Source organism: Tribolium madens, unplaced genomic scaffold (assembly GCF_015345945.1).
Source record: "Tribolium madens isolate multiple individuals breed KSU strain unplaced genomic scaffold, Tmad_KSU_1.1 Scaffold_96;HRSCAF=242;Tcas5.2_LG5, whole genome shotgun sequence".
Lineage (NCBI taxonomy): Eukaryota > Metazoa > Arthropoda > Insecta > Coleoptera > Tenebrionidae > Tribolium > Tribolium madens.
The window spans coordinates 10638161-10659558 of record NW_025401068.1 but is presented as its reverse complement, the minus strand read 5'-3'; the positions used below and the strand labels follow the sequence as shown (position 1 = coordinate 10659558).

The 21398-nt window shown below is 38.7% G+C and overlaps 2 protein-coding genes across 2 annotated transcripts in view; one reads left to right on the top strand and one right to left on the bottom strand.

Annotated features, from left to right (window-relative positions):
• The window catches only part of LOC123012562 (26S proteasome non-ATPase regulatory subunit 1), a 39313-nt gene extending 20405 nt beyond the window's left edge, over positions 1 to 18908 (top strand). The window contains exons 10-11 of the mRNA XM_044410574.1: positions 17712 to 18694; positions 18746 to 18908. Coding sequence (XP_044266509.1) covers positions 17712 to 18694; positions 18746 to 18816 — 1054 coding nt within the window. The 3' untranslated portion in view covers positions 18817 to 18908. The remainder of the gene's footprint in view (positions 1 to 17711; positions 18695 to 18745) is intronic.
• On the bottom strand, positions 1331 to 10916 carry LOC123012563 (5-hydroxytryptamine receptor 2C). The gene is made up of 7 exons (XM_044410575.1): positions 10669 to 10916; positions 9580 to 9862; positions 3310 to 3542; positions 3056 to 3257; positions 2724 to 3003; positions 2134 to 2576; positions 1331 to 2081 (listed from the first exon to the last, which is right to left on the bottom strand). Exons 2-7 carry the CDS (start codon positions 9857 to 9859, stop codon positions 1537 to 1539), a joined length of 1983 nt encoding a protein of 660 aa, XP_044266510.1. The 5' UTR covers positions 9860 to 9862; positions 10669 to 10916; the 3' UTR covers positions 1331 to 1536.
• Positions 18909 to 21398: the final 2490 nt, after the last annotated feature.

Genomic DNA, 21398 nt, shown 5'->3' with positions numbered 1-21398 from the left:
AAGAAGTCGTATAAATCGCAACAACAAGGATGTTTCTTCTTACTTGTCACTAACACTGATAATGGAATTGTAGTCGGAAACAAAGTGAAATATGGCACAAAAGAAAACGCCCACGCGGTTTCTAACCATTCGAACAATTTATTTCCGAAAAGTTAACTCTAAATGATCAAAGAAGAATTAAAGATAAACCGGCCAAAAATTTGAACAAGATTGCTTTTCGCCCACTCTCTTGGAAACATGGAAATATGTCTTATTTTTTTAAATTTGCTGCTTGTTACGCCACTGACTGAGATAATGCAAGAACGCCGATCTTTCAGCTCCAGTAAAAGCATGCAAACGCCAACAAAAGAATATATTATTGATGGAAAAGTTATCGATTGGAGGAAACGGAAGAAAAGTGCTCCACTTTCAAGCTGAACTTCTTTTATTTTTTATTCGAAAACCACAAATGTGGTGATGTTAAAACGATCACATTGCGATTCGCAGAATGTGGCGCCTACTGTTGAGCGAATTTAGTAAAAAAAATCACGCTAATTATTTTCTGTCTCATCTCGGACGCTGTTTAATGCATAATTGCATTATTACACACGGCGAACTCTCTTGTCACTCGAAATTACCGTCAATTAACTAAATTGTATCAATTAAACGGCACAAAGGAATCCGCTGCGTAGTCTGAAACTTTTAAAATGAAGTAAAAGTTTTTGTTTTGTAGGATTTTCATTTGAAACCAGAGAAAAAACCGGCTTAGTTGCAGGTATTATTCGAAACTTTTTTTTAATTAGGATTTTCGGTTGCAACTGTATAATGGAAAAGTCGTGCCCGGTTGTAGAGTTTCTGTCGAAAGTTTTAAAGGGTTCGTGAGTCGTGCGTCATATGGCCGTCCCTTGTACATAATTTTGTCGCTCGACATTTATTTTATTGCTTTAATGGAGCTTCGGGACATAAATCTGTCGCGGAAGCAAGGCGCGATTTGGAATATGTGATGTAAAGGATGGGGACGGGAAATGTTCTTTGCGGCACGCCCGGGACCTGTTAATATTCACTCGACTTTAGTGTAACATAAGTCGTGTTTGATGTGGGTCGCAACGCTGCAAAGCCGTCAGGTGTGGGAATCAATAGGAATGGAATAATCTCGGTTTATGGTCGGGCAAAAGAATATACGTAGGTTTATATTTCCCGAGTGGTCGTTGATGTATTTTAAATTTTCAAGATTTGGTGTCCGAGAATCCTAAGGGAAATCTACTTAAAATCACAATTAGTGTAACAAAACGCGTTATTTTTTTCTCTGCGAACAAATTTATTCTACGAAAGGAGCTACAGCCGGTAGGAAGTGTCACTAAAAACTACCTGTTACACAACATGTAAACATGATTCTTGTTTTTTTAATTTAATTAGTAGATTACTCATTGAAAGCATTTTTTCCCCCATTTTTACGGTTCGTCGGAACCGATTTTGTTTAACACTATATTTATCAATTATCACAATTAGATTTCAGTGCTGTGCTGGAATTTTTTTACACGTTTTTTTCACTTGCGGTCACCTGTGCGGTCTCCAAGCCGTCTTGCGATATTTGCACGTTAACACTTTTTTAAACGCTTGTCTGAAAACTTTATTGAAAATCGTGTAGAAAATCGGATTCACCATTGAACTCGCGTAACCCAACCAAGTCACCAATTGCACCACCCAATTGTCTAGATTCTTATCGCACTCGGAACAGAACGCCGGAAGTAAGTTTAAAATGAAGAAAGGTGCCCACAAAATCACGAAAGTGAAGAACACTACACCTAACACTTTGGTCGCTTTCTGTTCCAAACGGATGATTCTTCCGTGGCGTGAAGAATTCCTCGATATGACGGAAGAGTTTCTCGAGTGGTGCGAACGGATGCTTTTTGTGGTGGTAGCGGCGTTATTGCAGTTGTATCTTTGTAAAAGACAAGGGGATGATGGGTTTTTACCCTTGTCTTTGAGAGTTGTTCCGCCGTGGCCATTTTGACGGAGCGTTGCGGAACGACGGAGCAGAAGCGGAGTACGTTGAGTCGAATTGCTCAGAATTGTAGTTTTCGTATTGCCGAAGCTTGAACCTAGTGAATAAACAAATTAATAAAAAAAAATGTGAATCATGCATTGCGTTACCTCGTCGATGGCTTCTCCTGGAAGCCTCCCACGTGACGACGATGTTATTTGGCGACGAATCAGTGCTGCTTCTGTTCCGGAGAGATTTTTTCAGCGGCGATTTTTCGACTTCTAATGACAACTTGGTCGTGGGGATGATTTTAACTTCTGCTGGTTTCGGTGGCGGTGATTTATCCGGGGGTTTTTCTCCGAAGTAGGGACAGGTGCATGGCGGAGGAAGGGGAAAAGTTGAGCTTTCTGTCGCTTCAGACGAAAGCTCTGAAGAAACATCCGAAGATCTCGGTTCGTGAAAGCTGGAGCGTCTTTTTCGCCATCTCGGCGAAGGACTTTCGTCTCGCGTGTCTCCTTCGTGGAAGGTCGAAGCGCGACGTCTCTTGGAGGTCCACGGGGACGTCTCCGGTGTCAGTAACGAGGAATGCGAGTCAGCCAAACTGTCACCGGAACTGTGCAAGAAATTTGTTTGAACAAACCGACCGGATTGAATATTCAATTGCGTTCTGTGTCGGATTTTGGAGCTATCAAGCGACTAATTGTGTTTTGATTCGGTGCGGTAATTACGACGTAAACATGATGGTAATTCGTAAAATTACCTTATTTTGAGGATGGTTTTTCCGGGAGAGGCACCGATGTGTCTCGGTGGTGTCCCCAGATGTGAGGCGGCTTCTAATCCCCGAGAAAGTTTGAGCATTTCGGCGCCGAATTGACCTAAAGCGGACATGGTACAGGGTGTTGGTTCCGACTCTTGTATCCATAATTCGTGGTTATCGATTGTTGTTAGTTCGGTGTCAGTCGAAGTGGCCGAATGATGGCCGTGTTGTGGAGTTGTTTGTTTGGCTTTTGTTAGAAGTTTTCGCCAAGTACAGCGGCGTTCTACACAATTTATTGCATTTTTTGACAAGGGATGAGAAAAATAAATAATTACCTAGAGCTGGCCCTCCCATCCAATTGCTGGACCAATCTGGGGTTCCCAAATTCTGTCTTTGATGGGCGAGGAGACGCACAGTTAGGGCATAAGTGACCAACATGACCAATAAAGGAATGTAGAAACAGATGATGGAACCGATAAGTTTGTATAACGGGTCGGGAATTTGACACGTCCCATCTTTTATTAAAGTGCCTTGGTCCTGAAACAGCCGGCGTTATATCGTGTTTGTTTCCAATAAAAATAAGAATTACTTTGGAATACATGAGACTCAAGGGTAAGCTCATGGCTATCGACAATAACCAGACGAAAACTATCTTGAGTATGACTCTTCTTCTGGACTTGTTCCTTCCGAATTTCATCGGATAGCTGAGAGAGAGGTATCGATCGACGCTTATAGTACACAAATGCATAATCGAAGCGGTACAAAAAAGTACGTCGAGACATATCCACGCGAGGCAGTATATTGAAGGCAATGGAAAATAACCTGAAAAATTAATTTTTCATTTAATGCTTTTCTTAACCCGGAGAATTTTGTGTTCTAGCGCTCCGGGATAGTTTCAATTAAGTTGCTGCAATAATAATCCGGGCCAGCTGTCCGCAGTCATAAACCGGATCCGGATTCATTTTAAGCTTCCAATCACGATTTTATTGAGTCACTAATCAAACGGCAAGATTAAATTATGACAAGTTTTCGTAACGGATCCTGATTTTTCGATTTAGATACAACATGTGGCGAGTTAATGCGATTTTTCCAAGATTTGTGGAAACACTCGTCAAACGAAATAAATCTTTAATCAAATCGAACTCTGATTAAGTCGAGACGTTTTTTTTTCCGGGAGAGGGCTTTTCCAGTAACGAAGCTAATTAATTTAAACGGATTTCGAACGGGAATAGTTTTTTCGCATCGATCATTTAAAAAGTTTATTTTTTTGTGTCAGTTTAATGTTAACATAACTCCCCTACGCTTTTGTGGGCGTCCGCGTTACTATTCCGCCTCGCATTAAGTCAATATTGAACAGCATAACATGCAAAATCACTTAATTAAGCCCGTGTACGCTACTCGCTTGAAGATTTTCCGAATTTATTGTTGAATTTAGTTCCTGTTTATTTATAATAATTGTTTAGATTTACGCCCATCGCTAAAATTCGGAAACCACAAACTCGACCTCGCACTTACTTAATGTCGGATTAGGGGGAGTTGAAAATAAGAGATGCAACTCGAGATGTATGAGTTTATAATAGTAGAACTCATCCGAAATCCCTCTGCACAACTTTCGAGTAGATTTCGTCGAGTTTCCATCTGGTTCAATTAAATTTCGCGCCCGACCAAGCGGACTCAAGTGCGGCATTCTTCGTGCCTCTTCGTCACTCTCAAACTGAAATAATACAAGTCGGAATCCTTCAATTTAATTCTGCGTTAAGTCCAACAATGTCGATGTTTGAATACTCTCCTAAATCGAGGTCTGGATATTTGTCTGGAATAAATACGGGCGATGGACATTTCACACAGCAAAAAATGAATTTGCTCATCGAAATCCGAATTTGTCAAGGTGTGTTAAGGAAGGCTTCGGCTTGAGCCTCTCGTATCGATACCGAATCAATTTAGGGTGAGTTGTGTCGGCGAGCTGGAAACGATAAAACCGCTGGAGGAGGGTTTTTACATCAGCTGTTCTCACGAAAGTGGAGCCAAAATGCACGATTTCACGAAAAAATAGGTTCAATTAACATAAAACTTTCAAAAATTGATCAAACCCCGCAAAGAAATATTACTTTTTAATTTTTTTGGATTAAAATAGTTCGTTTAGCGGGGCGTGTTTTGGGCGTTGACGAGTATGAGGGCAAAAATCTGATTAAGGATATTCGATCGGTCCTCCGATTATAGTTTGGTATTAGTTAATTGAGTTTTGTGTTTGAAGATCGTCGTATTGGAAGCGATTATTTCGGTACATCTGTTGTGCAACGTCGATATGACGAAAATAAAATTTTAGAATATATAAAAAGCAATTTTTTCGTTCCTTCTTTTCCATACTCTCGAGTAATAAATATTTCATGGACGTTTCGACTTTGAATCGTCAAACCGTCGCTCCTTTATTCGGTTATTATTTAAGAAGCCATCAGTTGCAAATTGCCAACAAACAAGACCAGAGAAAGGATGCATGAATCGTCGGGAGCGTCCCACACATGTCACATTCGCCCCCGTCGTGCGTGTGTTATTTTTTTATACGATTCGAAATTGAGTTATGAGCTAGCAGTGATCTTAATCAATTTTCATCCTTTTGTAAAATGCAAAGGAATGGTTTTATAATTGAAGCGCTCCACTTGGTTGCTGCACTCGATTTTCAGTACGTCTCAGCAGAATATCCAAGACCTCTCAATGACGACGGCCAAATGCACACGCAAATTGATTCTCGCCCCCTTTTCGTCGAACAAGTGCTCCTTCACCTTGTCGCAGCGTCAGTTTCGAACTTCCACCGGAGTTTTTCTCGGAGATATTGCAGAATTCGACAATATTCAGAATTAAAATCGATGTTGATTTTGTTGCGGAATTAACTGCGGTCGCGGATAATTGGGTTCCAGTTGTTTGATTAATCGATCAACTGGACAAAGGGGTAATCAAACAGGCTCTTTAATCGTTGATTTTTTTTTCAGAAAAAAAAAACGTCCAAAAATAAACAATACATAATTGAGTCGAGCTGCGTTAAACGCATCATTACACATTTACAGAAACCGAACTATTCTAATTGGAAACGCTGATTCATTTAATCATTCATTGTCTAATTCTCGAAAATCTTCACTTACAACTCGCAAAAAATCCGACTTTAAATGAGTTCAAACGCGATGAGCAGATAATGAGATAATCGCTTTTAACTGGCAAGTAAACTCTAGAACCGAGACTTTAGGAATTTCGATGGCCGAGGCGATTTTCAAGAGGTTTCATCGATCGTTGAAAATATTTTATTAAGTTTTTTATTATCCTGCTAAAGCTCGTCCTGCTGAAACCTGCTAATGCAACTCGTCGGAGAGTTCCTAATCCTTTCGTAAGCTCTCACAGTACTGCGAAATTCTAATCGCCACTCTCTATTTTTAAGCTGATCGTTTATTTAATAGTTTTGAATCGATCGCATCGAAAATAGACTCGCAATCGATGCCTCTTCATCCGATAAATTCCCATTTGCGAGCGGGACGTTTCGAGTTTTTATTGGGGATATGTCGGTGGTTAATTCCAGACACCTACGCGTAATTATGTTGTCTTTGCGTACCAACGATATTTCACGCAACTGGAGTGCGGTTTCGGGTCGGACACTGGAGGAATTAATTGTGGGGAATGAGTGATTAGTGTTTTCGGATGCACTTTTCACCAGTTCATCTATTTTCTTCGGTCGTTTGTTTTTGGCGGGAGTAACAATAGGAGAGGAAACAACGGACTATGTATCAAGGGGGATATAAAGCATTTCCCGATTCTTTTATCCGATGGGAAATACTGAAATGGAACCTAATAATTATCGATCGGGCAAGGGACAATAGGCAAAGGTGGAAGTTTTTTGAAGAGCTAAATAAATAATTTTCTATTTTGGCGTTAAATTTCTGTTTATTTAATTTAAAACTTCGCTTTGCTTGATTTTTTGCGTGGGCCTAATTACGATGTTGCTGTCGTTGCAATCGTTGAAAGTTTACTTAATTTGTCGAGTTTTTTCGGTGAAGTTTGGCGTATTCCGATGTGGGGCGTCGGGGCGTTAATTTGTCCCGTTTCATCGTTAAGAATATTCCCCGCCCATCTCATTAAAGTCAATTTCTGATTCTGTGAAGGCGGCGATGTTATTTATGTCATCCCAGAAATAATCCGAGCGCCCGATTAAATAATAATAATCGAAATGTCGATAAATCCACTTGTGACAAATTTGAATAATTAATCCTAGCTAATAATAAACGTCAACACGACGGAACGGTTTTCGTCCCGGAAGAATGCGTGCGGAAAAAATTTGAGTTTTCATTGTCGAATGATTTATTGTTGTGTTTTTGTTTCAGGTGAGTGCATTTTTGATTCAATTATTTCGTATATTTTCGTCTCGAATTTTTAATGATGTCAAAGGTGTGGCAATGTTTTCTTGCTGTTTAAATAGTGATAATTCCGGTCGATAATCCGGACTCGTGCCTTGTACGAGGATAATTATTATACGACTTAGTTGCGAGTGTGAAAAAAGCCACACCTTGTGATCTCTCCGCCGAAATAATCAGCTGTAGAAAGTGACGTTTTGTTGACAATAATACACGAAGGCGACGAGACATAACCCCTTTGTGCAGATGTTTATCGACTTGTCGCTACGTAAATATAGCTCCATTATGCGAGAAAAATCCGAAAATTTTCCCGACGAAATGAGATCAAATCGTCGACCGTGAAAAATATGTTTACGGTTCGATTCGAGTTGCGAATTTTTTTTCTGATTGACATTTGGCTCAAAAGTGGAACGTGGGACGCACGGTAAAAACAATTGTGCACTTGTAACACTTTAATAAGTGACGTAATTCGCATTGATCGTCAAATTGACATTCGCCGGTTGTTTTCTCGGACGTGTCACAAGTGTTTGTAGACACACACGACATTTCTAGGTTAATTTTTGATCAAAGGATGTGGTAATTCGACGTCCGTTATCCCGAGTGCAAAGTTGCATGAACGTGATGCAGGATGACAGTTTCAGGGTTTTCGCGTAATTGAAAAATAAAAACAACACAAATATACAATTATGTGAAACAAGAACGCGTCTCCGGAACATTGAATATCAGGTTTTTACTTTTTATGCAACGGTAATAAGCACAGAATTATCGGAAAAGTCGCATGCTGCGAGCCCGGATGGTGTTGTGTTACTTGCGGGTCAATCGAAGCATAATTTCAGACGAATTTGAATCGACGGCGGTTTCCGGCAATTGCACGAATCATTTTCTGTAATTCTACGGCATTATTGCTCTCATTTTGACAATTTCTAAGTGAAGGGTTTATAACTTTCCGCAGTTATAATAATTATACAACAAAATTATATACTATACTATAAATATTTAATTTTTCTATTTCGTTTTTCAACTTGTTTGTTTGCGCAACGTGATCAAGTTTGAAAGTGCATTACCGCACAATTGAAAATTATATCAGGAGGATATTGCAATTACGAGGCAATCAATTCCATGCAGGAATATCCTTTACTTTGTTACAACTTTTTTTATTAATAAAAAGAAAAAAACGACATAATATAAAGTACCTTGTATTCCCTCACCGTGGACTTATTATTAAGTAGGGAAAATTCACTTCCCGCCTACGAAGGAAGAGCGCTAATGCATAATACCTGGAAAACTCCTGGCATAATAACATTTCTAATTACTTTATTTCGCAGTTCCGTGCAAACAGTGAATTTAACCGAAATAGAAACCTCGCAATAATCATAATCTTCAATTTTCGGGATTCTGTTTTGTTCGCGATGACAGAGCGACCATTTTTTCACAATACACCGAAAATAATCGTATCAGTTGCTTTATTTATCCGTAGATTGTTGTTCGGCACGATTTTTCTATCGTGTGTTGCGATAACAAGAAGCAGATAATGTCGTCGGTTGCGATTTATCGCACACGCCATCCGCAAAATCTTCGTATTAATTCTCATTACGACTTCGACGTCTTTGGATACCTAAATCTTTGCACGGGAGGCGAGGCGAAGACATTAAACGCGCGAGATCTTCTTCGTAGAGATTACCGGTAAATTGCTCGCCTCGACTGTGATCCGACCCATCCGTCTCATCCAACGTTTTGCGGTGAAAACGTTTCACTTATAAATCTCCCACGACGAACGCCTTTCCCGGCCTCTACGAGCTTATTATACATCTAGACCTCTGCATTAGGCGCTAATCTCTTTAATCGATCCCGGAGACTTTTAGACGACACTAAAATGAATCATTCGACGCCGATACCATAATTTTTTTACGGAAAACGTAACATGACAGATACAGATAACGACCGAATTATCTAAATTTGAAATAATGGAAAAACCAAGCCCGACCGACGCAAAAATATTCATATTTCGAAATCCCGACCTGTCAAAATAATATTGATTGATTTTGCAATTATCGGAAATGGTTTTGGAATGCTTTAGACCGAACCTAAATCATTACACAATTATATCTGGAACAGTACGGTAACTAAATAAGAGTCCAGTTACTATTCACTCAAATTTATTATTTTTTTTTAAGTGAAATCTTTCAAAAGGCCGCTTTATCCTTCCGGCTAGTGGACTTTGATCGATTGCCGTCTCCGAGGATGCTGTTTATGTCACATCCTCTCGAAAAAAACTTATTTAATTAAACCGTCCGATACCTCCGGTTCATTGTCGTCCCTAAATCTGTTCGTCCTTTTCGTTTCCGGTCTTCATTGTCCGACAAGACGCGAATCCGGTAAATCCGGACCTAACAGGTGTATGTGTGTGAAGGTTATAAAAAACCAAACAGTGGTTTAAAAGTGCGTGACACACGCACTAAGCTTACCCCTAATCAGTGTCAGGATTCCTAAGGGCATGACGAGGATGGCAACCATCAGATCGGTGATGGCGAGAGACATAAGGAAGTAATTGGTGACGTTTTGAAGACGACGTTCCCAACATATCGCGAGACAGACGAGGATGTTGCCAGCGGCAGTGCCAACAGCGAGAATGAGGGCCGATAAGGCCCACCAGTTGTTGATCGTGTCGGAGTCGGATGTTTCAGTTGTGTTTTTTGAAGTCGTGTTGTAGAGTATAATCGTCGTTTTGTAGAAAACGTTTTCCATTTTCTGAAATTTGTAACGATCGATTAGCTAAATGGGATTTTTTAAAAGGGGAGATTAATACGATATTACGGCTTTTTCGGGTAATTAGTAAAGTGAAGGTCGGTTAAAAAGGAAATTTGATACGATCTCGGTTTATTACAATAAAATTTTGGGGAGTCTCATTCGAAATAATAAACTGATTATTTCGATTTTTGATACTGGATCGATAAAGTCACCGCTGCGACACCCTGTGTGTTAGGTAGGCGTGTAAGAGGGTGTAATAATTTATACAAAAGTTTTGCTATCGAATTTAGTTTTTCTTCGGTCGTTGGACATTTTAAATTCTAAGTAGAGTGTCCCATATTTCTACTTCTTGAACTCTGGGAAAATCTTTGTGGAGATTTCAAGCTCTACAGTTCGGAAAAGGGTATTTATGGAATAAAAAAAATAAAAAAATCAGATAAATCTGAAGCCTATGAGTATTATTGGATTTCATCAATGTTCCACTGTTGAAAATAAGCGTTTTCCGTTACGTCTTGTTTTTGTGGTGAACTTTTTTGCTAAATGAAATGCATAAGACTAAAAAAATATCGTATTGTTTCTCTGTTTCTAAATTAGTTTAAACTTTTTAATTAAAATGAATATTCAAATACTCTAGAGAGTTTTTTTGGTATTCATTTTCAAAGATAATGTTTATTTCATTATGCTTTATTTATAGCTGACCGAACGTGCTAGTAATTTTTGCACCGATTTTATTCCTGGAACTTATTTTGACGCAAGTAATTAGTCCGGGAGCTTTTTTTAGGATTAGTTTTGTAGAATGCTCTTACTGTTTAGTGTTTAATTTGCGTGCGTCGTTCCACCACCAGAGGCACAAAACCGATTAATTATCATTTGTATATTTATGGTTCGCTATTAGCACAATTTTTATTAATCCGACCCTCGGTGGCTCTTCCCGGAAAAAAGGTTTCACTTCCCGTACTTTTTCCTCCCGATGTCGGTTTTATTGTTGCAGCCTCGCAATAGATTAAGGCCTGTGTTGTAATTTAGGTGTTTTATGGTTTATCGATCAGTTAAGTTGTCCCGGTCCCGCTTCCCGTCACATTCAAAAGGAGCCCGCCACCGCCACCTCCTATCGAACGCCGTGTATCCCTCCGACAATGGTTGCGAGCTTGATTTATGTCGCTATTAATTATCGCAAACCTGTCTCACGCCCGGTTCATAGTATATAGTATAGCCCCCCTTCGAACGGGAGGAGGAGAAATGACCGCAAATTCGAGCTTTATTTCGGTGGCGGTGGCGCGATACGGGACGAGTAGCGCGTCTCCGTGTGCGTCATTTTTAAGCGTCGCGACGCGTCTCTCCGCTACGGCGTCATGTGTGGCACTGATGGTTAACGGGAACGGAATTCGAGGAGCGCGTCAGCCGGCGCTTGCGTTACGGAGGATGGTGGTCAGCCAGGAGAGAGTTTCTTGACGTAGGTTAAGAACGAATAAGGGATGTTTTTACGTAAGAAGGAATTTCGATTAGACAACAGGACTTGAAGTCGAAATTAGGCAGAAGCTACCTAGCTACTAATTAAATAAAATTAACCAATTCTGGGTTATCAAGAAATTGGACAAAAAATTTTTGCACAAATAGAAAGACTTAGATTTTGTGCAATTTTATTGGATTGTTATTGTCATCTGCACTGGAATACGTAAAATATGAAGCGTCGTTTTTAAATAATAAATCGTTGGAAGTAATAAAAGTATGACAATGCATTTCACATAACTGAAATAAATATAAATGGAATGAGAAATATGTCATTTTATACCCGTATATGATGAAACAGGATTTTGTGTGATTAATTGCGAGAAAACATACTTCCAGCGTATCAATTTTTATCTTGTGTTCATAGAATTTACATCTGTTCATTTTCGTAAAGACTACAGCTGTCTAGTTGTATTTCTTGAAAACATATTGCAGTGTTTTGTGTCATTGTAGTAGAATTAATCTTCGAAACTTTGACAATGAAACTAGAGTTTACTGTTTATCTCAGTCTATGTATACTTAATTCTTTTTTGAAACTGTGCTCGTTATTAAATGGTGGATGCGCCGGGTAATTGATTAATATTTTTCTTTGAAATAGAGGAAAACCTACTAAGTTGATTATTTTTTAAATGAATTGAATTTTTGTGTGGTTGGATTCGGGCAATTGCTTTGAAATTTTGGATCAATAAAGACGTCAAAAAGTATAAATAAAAAAGAGCAAAGCGAATGAGATAAATAAATTGGAAAGATGTGTTTTGCAGTAAAAGAACAAAAGATTTAGGAGACATAATAGGCTTCAAAAAAACTTAGTGAACCACATCTTTGAAATCAGAGAAGCATAAGATTCCAATCAATTTGTGCTTCTCTCCGAATTGGAAAAGAATAATTTGAAATAACAATGAACACAGAAAATGCATAAAAGAAGACGTTTATGTAATATCTAGAGCGTAATATTAATGAAAATTGAGTTTAAATGCCGTTTTGTGGTTGATTTCATTGTTAATCATTTATTGTCAATACAATGGGTTAAATGTCTCAATTGTGTGACAACTCAGGCGGTAAATGTCGGAAAAATTACATCGATAAAGCTAAATACTCTAAATTATATAAATCAATCTTTTGGATCATAAATAATGCACCTCATTCCATTCACGATATTAAGTCGTTCGTTCGACAAACTTTCTATTATAATCGTCATTCATCGATTCGAATCTAGCCTACAATTCAAACGTTTTGCATCACAGTTTTGAATTGTGTGACTTTTCGCTGTTGAATCCGTTGCATCCCTCTCTTATTGAGCTCCAACTTTGTAACTCCATTGTAACCACAACTTAGTTTAATACTTTAATATGCCCGGATGGTTGTTGGCGCACTGTTATACGGCTTAATTTCACTTGTCGTTAGGTCGATGTTTAGCATTTACTACTCCAGAGAATAGACGAAAAACCATCAACTCGAGTAGTTTTATTTTATAACGAATCGGCCGTGGTGGAGGAGCCTGGAAACAAAACAACGTATATTAACTCGACTGGTTAAAGGGCGAAGCGTCGATAATTCAAAGGAAATTATCTGGTGCCAGTGGTATTTTTCAATAGAAAGTTGGCTTGGATGATTTGTTGTCGAAGACTTGGGTAATTATCGCACCGTATAGACCGGAACGACCCCGGAACTATAATGGCGCATGTTCGAGGATTACCGGATCCCGGAGCTTTAATAGGCCGACTTTTGCTCCATAATAATAATAATCACAATAATAACGGAAAAGGGTCGGCTTTATTGTCACGTGCTATTCACCCATGAATATACGAGTCGATTTTAATTAAAGGAGGGCGATTTATTATTAAATAAACAACTAAGCCGGCTGCCCTAGACTCTATTGTTATGCCAAATGTTTTATTTCGGAAGTTTACCAGTAATGGTGAGCAAGGTTTACGATTTAATTTATAACTTAACTCGGGCAAGTTTTAAACAAGTTTTAACTTTGTATACAAATATACCGCATTCTTATGCGCTGTTCCTGAGTGCAAAACTATTCTAAAAATGATATTTCAAGGAGTGTCGTATTTCTGGAAATTGCACAAGAGATAGATGGCCTCAAATTACGCTTTAATAACGTAATGAGACCAAGAGTGCTCGTGTTATTTCAGTCGTTTCGCATTCAAAGCGATCATCTCCTTTCATGCTCCTTGCAGATACATTAGAGTGACTCTCGAAGAAGGAAAACATATTCTCGAACGACTATCATGCATATCCTGAAAGGACCCCTGAAAAATGGCCGTCGCTGAATGGAAAATGAAACGGGGAGAAATTCTAACGAGTCAAGTCGATTCATTTAACAACACTCAATTTGTTTATTGTTTAACGAAAATTTACATTTTATTTACAAGTTTATTAAAAATTTACATAGTGACGTTACCTTCCTCGGTTCTCCGCTAAGTCAAAATGAAAAACTAAATATTTTATCACTTTTTTTATTTTTCATGGAATTTATGATATTAAAATCCATCTAGTGTTCAATTAAAAATACAAATTTATTTATGATATAGTTTATTACTTTGTAATGTTTAAAATGTAGGTTACGCAAGACTAAACCGGTGGGAAAACACTCTTGTTATCTTTTTAATCAAGGGCGAATTTTTTTTTTTGGAAAAATAGGACGGCGGATATTTGTTTTGTTATCGCTTTTATCCGCGCGTACGCCACTGGTCGACCATACGTTAATGTTCGATGTTGCCGCCCGATTACCCGCAAAAGTCAACATTAATTAGTGATTTTCGTGGAAAGCATCGAGGCGTTGATTTTGGAAAATAGGTGCCCGGAAATCTTCCCATCAATCGCTATTTTAATTGAAATCGGTGTGTCGTTTCCGTCAGGTATCATTTTCTGGAATTAATAAAAAGTAAAGTCGGTCATGACTCGCCCATATAATAGAGATTCTGGTGAGGCGCGCATCGATCAAGTCCGGGAATTCCGGGTGCGTCGATTGTCCTGCAAAAACAAACGGACTGTTGATTATCGCCGGCCGCTAATCACACACATCAACACCGGGATTCCGGACGGTCCGGACTCGGGAAAGGCCGCACAATGCCTTCGCATTAATTACCACTCACAGGGCTTCAATTATGGGTTCGGATTTTTACTTTTGCACTGAAAAATAAGTGGATATTTCTTATTTTCGGCTTGGAAAGTTTTTGTAATCCATTACTGGCGTGGATTATCTCGGCTGAGCTGTCAATGAGACTGATGTATTATTCTATGCAGATTTCGGAACGCCTGTTTGCATACGAAACCGGCTATTCTTTCTGTACGTTTTCGGCCAACTTTTCAAATTAGAAAACTTCAAGTCTTATCTTTTATTTTTTTGAATTATGACTCGATTGTACCTTTTTTACGTGTTAATTTTGTCTTTTTCCCACACACAAAGAACCTGTCAAGTCTAATTATCTCTCGAAGCGCTTCTGCCACTTTACTTGTTTCTGCACCATTACTCCTTTTACACCTTATTCGTCCTGTGACAGTAGTCCATCTATTGTGTCGGTGATGAAAGCACGAATCGTAGAGAAGCAAAAAATTTAATTTATTACATATACCGACTGAAAACCCTAAAATCAGGATTATTATTGAAGTGTGCTTGCCGTTAATAAATTATTTAATTGGGAAAAAAGTTAATTAGGTTGATTAACGAAGACGTCGCCCCACATTCGAAGTCATTCCCGTGAACATGAAATAATTCATTTAGGACGAAGAAGCCATTTTTTAATCCAGGAGACACATTCGTTGCGTTTACGCCAACCTAATCAATTATGTTCTGAAAAAAACGCGATTTTTTGCACTAATTTATCCAGAAAAGGATGCCCAATATTGAATTTCCGAGAAGTACGTGTGCTTTTGGCAACATATTGACGTATGTTTAATGCACCCTAGTTTCTATTTTGTGAAACAAACGAAAAGATTAATTTCCATAACAATTTTCATAAATCAAGATGATCGCCGAAGTTGCACCGCTTCTTTTTAGAAGTGTGAATAGGTGAAAAGCTCAAACGACGTGATTCGTTTTTTTTTCAGACTTTCGAAGCTCGATTTAACAATGTATCGATGGAAAAGGTCGTGTTTTGTAACGGGGAGAAGATTAGATTTTCCGGACAGTGCTGGATTTTAACAAAAGCCACCTCAAAATAGAAATCTGCAACGGATATTTGAGACGTTTTTTACACTTTTTTCAATGCATGCGCTCGGACGTGCAAGGAATTTTTGCACTGAAAATAATTTTTTATCGGTTCGGGTATCGATTCCCCTTGCCCTTCGAAGAGTCGGTAATTTCCAGGTCCTCAAATACCTATTAAAAAGTTTCAAAGTCGTCGCAAAAAATTCCAATAATTCTTGAATATTTCAGTTGGAAGTGTCGTCTGAAAGTTTGAGATTTTTCAGGAGTTTTCATAGATCGTCGACTAATTAACACGGGAAATGATCGGCCATTTTCTCGTCTCTGGCAGGTGCGTGTCGCTGTCACTCACTTAATTTTTTTTTTCGTCGTCATAAATCACCCCTGCACGCGTGCAAGCTTTCGAAGCCCTACATTATTAATACTCGACGTCATCTCCGAGAGCTTTACATTTTTCGTGCGTTCCGAAAAATCGAACTCGCGGTCAGGATCAACGATCTCGCACCATTAGCGTAGGCTTTTCTTCGAATGACACACGACTCTCCTAAGTGTCTGCTATGTTGACGTTTCATTAGTCGGAAAACATAAATCATCGTGTTAATTCTGTCACGGCAGCGATTTCTGTTTCCGTCGCTTTTCAACCCTTTCGGGAAAAAGCCCCCATTGTGCGATTTTCGATCCAGATTGTCGAAAAAACGAGTCTTTCATAAATCTGACTAATTTAAATTCGTGTTTTTCTCTTTTGTTGGTATTTCGTTTCGACTAAAGACCGCTTAACTTCTCCTGCGAAAGTAACAATAACAAAGCGACCAGGTGTGGCAAACAGGTGAAGCGAGGAGAAGTTCAAGAAAACATTTTTCTCAAGTGTACAACACTTCAACTTTAGGTTTACTTCACGGAAAAGCTTTGTAATTTCGAGCGCGTGTTAGAATAAAGCAAAAAAGCCCTCGACTTTGACTTATTTTAACCCGATTTAGTTCGAAATTATTCAACTTGTTGGCATTTTTCGATTATTTATGTCTGGTGGTAAGGATTTTCCTTTTTTATTCGAGTGACAGGTCTATAATAGACTACTTATAAATTTTTCGTTTTGTTGTTTATTTTTAAAACGGATCGATCAAGAGAAAATCACAGTTGTCTCGGAGCTCATCAAATGTTAAAACTCTTATTACTCTTGAACGTTTTCTCTGATTGATCAAAATTGAACACTAAAAAAAGTCGAATAGGAGACATCAATTGATAGTTTTCTAAATAAAGAAGAATTTAATGGGAGAGAAGCTTTTTCTTTATTAATGGAAAAGTTTTACTGATTTCTAGAAAACTTTTCACGAAAATCCATCCAACTTTTGCATTAGTACAAAATAAACAACGTTTCATAAACAGGCGACGAAACATCAGGGGGTCCCCTTCCGAATTTGATTATCAAAGGCTTTTATATTTTCACCTCGTCGATGATAGGCTTCTCTTTTAATTATATGAATTTCAGCTTGGAGGTTTCTCGCTTTATTTTATTTTTTTTTTTTGAAAAGCACACTCGTAATTATCTCTATATTTTCAAACATTTCGAATCGGTTCCTCGACGACAATATCTCGCTTTTGCTTATCTTTTCTCTCTTAAGAAAACTCGCAAACTCTTTATTAATTAGAATTATAAATAGGGATGAATCGAGATAAGACCAGAGCGTTATTAAGGCGGCGAAAATGCGGCGGTTTTTTGCCTTCCTGAGAGCAGCAGGAGAAAAGAAAGGGACGGTTTCAATTAATGGCCTACCTGAATTGTTTGGGAATCGTTAGGGTTTCTTTTCGGGTGTAATTGTAGAGTAAATTTACATTTTCAAATGCATTAGACTTGGAAAGCAGGGAAAATCGACGATAAAAATGCTCACAATCGGCTCAGACTCAAACAAAAGAATAATTTAAAATCGGTTTTTCTGAATTTTTATCTTTTGTTGATTCATCAATGCTCGATTGATATTTCTCATGAAAATTTATTGAAATATACTTAAAACTCTTTGTTGTAAATCCTCCTGAAATAGAAATTGTCGGCAACGCAGAGTACTGTTCTTGTTGCAGGAAAAATTACAAAGCCCAAATCAATAACAGTAACTCCCTCTGTAGGAATAAATTTTCATTCGTGCTCCTGCAGCAGGAATGACTAATATACTCGAATTTTTTCAGAACCCCGGAGCAATGCCCCAGTGTTGTCTCCCTCCTCGCTGAGAGTTACAACCCCCATGTCCGCTACGGCGCCGCGATGGCTTTGGGTATTGCTTGCGCCGGAACCGGACTCCGGGAAGCCATCGCTTTACTGGAGCCGATGGTCATGTTCGATCCGGTGAATTTCGTACGACAAGGAGCTTTAATCGCTTCAGCCATGATTTTAATCCAACAAACCGAACAGACTTGTCCCAAAGTCAGTTTCTTCAGACAGACTTACTCTCAAGTCATTTCTAACAAACACGAAGATGTTATGGCGAAGTTCGGGGCGATTTTGGCACAAGGAATTATCGATGCAGGAGGAAGAAATGTGACTTTATCGCTGCAATCCAGAACCGGACATATGAACATGTTGGCCGTCGTGGGGACTTTGGTGTTTACACAATATTGGTATTGGTTCCCCTTGTCGCATTGTCTGGCACTTGCGTTTACGCCAACTTGTCTTATTGCACTCAATGAGCAATTAAAAATGCCCAAACTCGAATGCAAATCGAACGCGAAGCCGAGTTTGTACGCATATCCGGCGCCTCTCGAAGAGAAGAAACGTGAAGAACGTGAAAAAGTCACGACTGCTGTTCTGAGTATTGCGGCAAGACAGCGTCGTAGGGACCATGATAGAAAACATCGCGACGAGAAAATGGAAGTCGATGAAGAGAGTAAAGACGAGAAGAAGTCAGAAGAGAAGAAAACTACCGAAGACGATAAAAAGAAAGCAGACGATAAGAAAACTGAAAAGAAGGATGAAAAAGAAGAAAAGAAGAAAGAGCCTGAACCCAATTTTGAGATTCTTAATAATCCAGCTAGAGTCATGCGTCAACAACTCAAAGTTGTAACACTTAATGATAATAGTCAGTATGTCCCCTTGAAGGATGTTTCAATTGGTGGAATTGTCATGGTGCGTAATTTGAAGCCAGGAGAAGAAGAGTTGGTCGAAAATGTTGCTGGTGAGTATCAAACATTAATTTTTCTTCGATTTGTGATCATTTGTTTCGTAGCTTTCGGACCGAAAGGTGACGATGAGAAGGAACCAGAGCCACCAGAACCCTTCGAGTGGCTTGAAGATTAGATTTAGTTGTGTGTTTGTCTCTATTATTCTTATAACATTAAAATTATTGTAACTTAATCTTAGCAAAATAAAACAAAATAATGAAAATTGTTTGCTATCAAGTTTTCTTTATTTTACATACTGATTTGACGGTAAAGCAGTGCACTGTTTCTCTGCGGTGTGATCTGTTTTGATGTCAACGGCAGAAAAAATTCCTGCACAACAGTGGCGAATCCTGTACACTGTACGGTTTACTCTTAGAAATTCCTGCTGTCTCAAATCAAATTAGTACTCTAGTTTTCTTCCTGCTGCATGACTAGAATTTGGTTCAAGTCTCTGCTAGAGTTTCCAATACTTTGCCGCTAGTCTTTTTTGTACTTTTTTGCTTTGAAGTCAAGTGGACTTTAATTAATATAACAAGACGTCGATTTGTCGCATATTAGCATGTTTTGTGGCATAATTAGCCCTCTCTGTGTTACAATGCCGGAAGGAAATCCGCGTTTCGTTCTTTCTTGAATTATACATTTTCAGTGCTTTGATGCATTTTATATCGAAAAAAAGAGTTTTTGCTGAAGGAGTTGATGAATTTGTGTCGTTGTTTGTTTGCGTTGGGATTAGAGACATCGTCTTTAGCTTGTATATTCTCATGTATCATGAATATGTAGCAGGTTTATTATTATTCCCTATCATCCATAATGCTCCCGGACCGAATAACGTGATTGTTGTTGATCGTCTGGCGGCTTTTCCGAGGGGAGGAAAGACATGTTTTACCTTGAAGCGGTGGGTGATTTATGTTGTGTCGAGTTTTCGGACCAATTGACGCCTTCTCCAAGCCTCATAAAGGGATAAGCGGTCTTGTTAAGGGGAGTTTGTCCGAGAAAGTTGTTAGGATGGAAAACGTAGGTCAGTAACTTCAGGAAAAGAAGAAAAAATGCGAGTTTTTCGAAGATTAACGAGGAGCTTTCTCCCGTGCGAGAACTTCGCAAAGTGTCAATTTAAAAGTATCAAATTTAAAATTTACGCCGAGCAGTGAAACAAACGATCAAATTTTTAAAAGGGCCGGCTTTTCGCGAATTTTATGACGAAGCGGGACTCCTTACGACGTTCATTATTTTCAAACAGCGCTCTACGTTTACTTTTATTCGAAAAAATCGGGCGGATGGAGTAAATGACGGTAATCGGGGCAATCTAAGCTCGGGATACCTGCACTTACCTCCTCCATTCGTCAAACGGGACTTATTTTACGATTATAACCGGTTGTAAAAAAAAACTTGGCCGGAACTCGGTTTTTTAATACGGACCGCGATATGGAATAAATTCGGGAAGTTGGGCCGTAAAAAATCCAGCGATGCGGCTGGAAATACAGGGTGTTTGAGGATTGCGAGCAAATATTTTAACCACTAATAGGACTTGTCAAAAGAAAAAACTTTCGTTATTCCAACTTTTGTCGAAAGTACGTCATTTCTGAGTTAAAATTAAAAATAAATTGAGGCTGAAAACCCATCCCCGCCTATGTCTTAATACGATGTTTACAATCATTCATAAGAAAAAACTTTGGAACGTAAACAGCGTAAAGACAAAAAATTATCGCTACATTATGGTAGATCAGTGTCAATGTTAGTGCGTCAATACTTGCTATTATAAAAAAGTGCTCGAAATGTAGTCATTCGTTGGCAATGCACACTTCTTGTACTCTTCGGGCTAGGGAAGCTTGCGTTCGCACACACAGCCCTTCGAAGGTATAAATTTAAGYTGCGTACACTAATTCACTAATTGTTTCATGTGAACCCCCAAAAAAACACACGTATTTAAATCTGGTGACCGCGGTGGTCATTGGCGACCAATCCATCTCTAGGGAAAATGATTGTTCAATCCATTGGTGACGACTTTGACATAATCTGATGGAACTCCACTTGTAAATACCTCATGTGTCGCCAAGGGCACGTCCTCCACCAGATCGAACAACACATTTTCCAAAAAATCCAGATAAACGGCACTAGTCAAACGTTGAGGTAATATGTGGGGTCCAATTTGGTGATCTTCAATGATCCCTGCCCAAACATTTAGTGAAAATCGGTCTAGGAAGTACGATGTCCGTCCACTAGTTAATTTGGCGTTTGAGTAGTTGGACATAATGAGTTGATTGACAATTTGATTCGATGTGCACAATTCACCCGAAAGCGCATTAACGACTAACTAAACTGACACGTGTAAACAAGTGATAATTTTTTTTTGTCAAAAAGTTTCCTTTTTCTGTATAAAAACTTTCGCGGTCAACATTCAATGCAATTTATTTTCATTGATATTTTTACTTGTAACTAACAAGGACAGACACACTAAACGGCTCGTGAAAATCATAGAAGGGAAATTGCAAAAATAAAATTTGGATACGGAATTTGTTTGGTCTTCAATTCGACTTTTCATAACAAATTCTCTTAGTGATTAAAATATTTGCTCGCAATCCACAAACACCCTGTACTATTTGTGCAATTTCAAAAAATTTAGTTTTTGTTGGAAGTTTGAAAATTTTCGGGTGTTTGTCGCCGCTTGTGTTTGATCCGAATTCCGAGTGTGTCCCTCGAAAGTCGTATACCATGATGAAA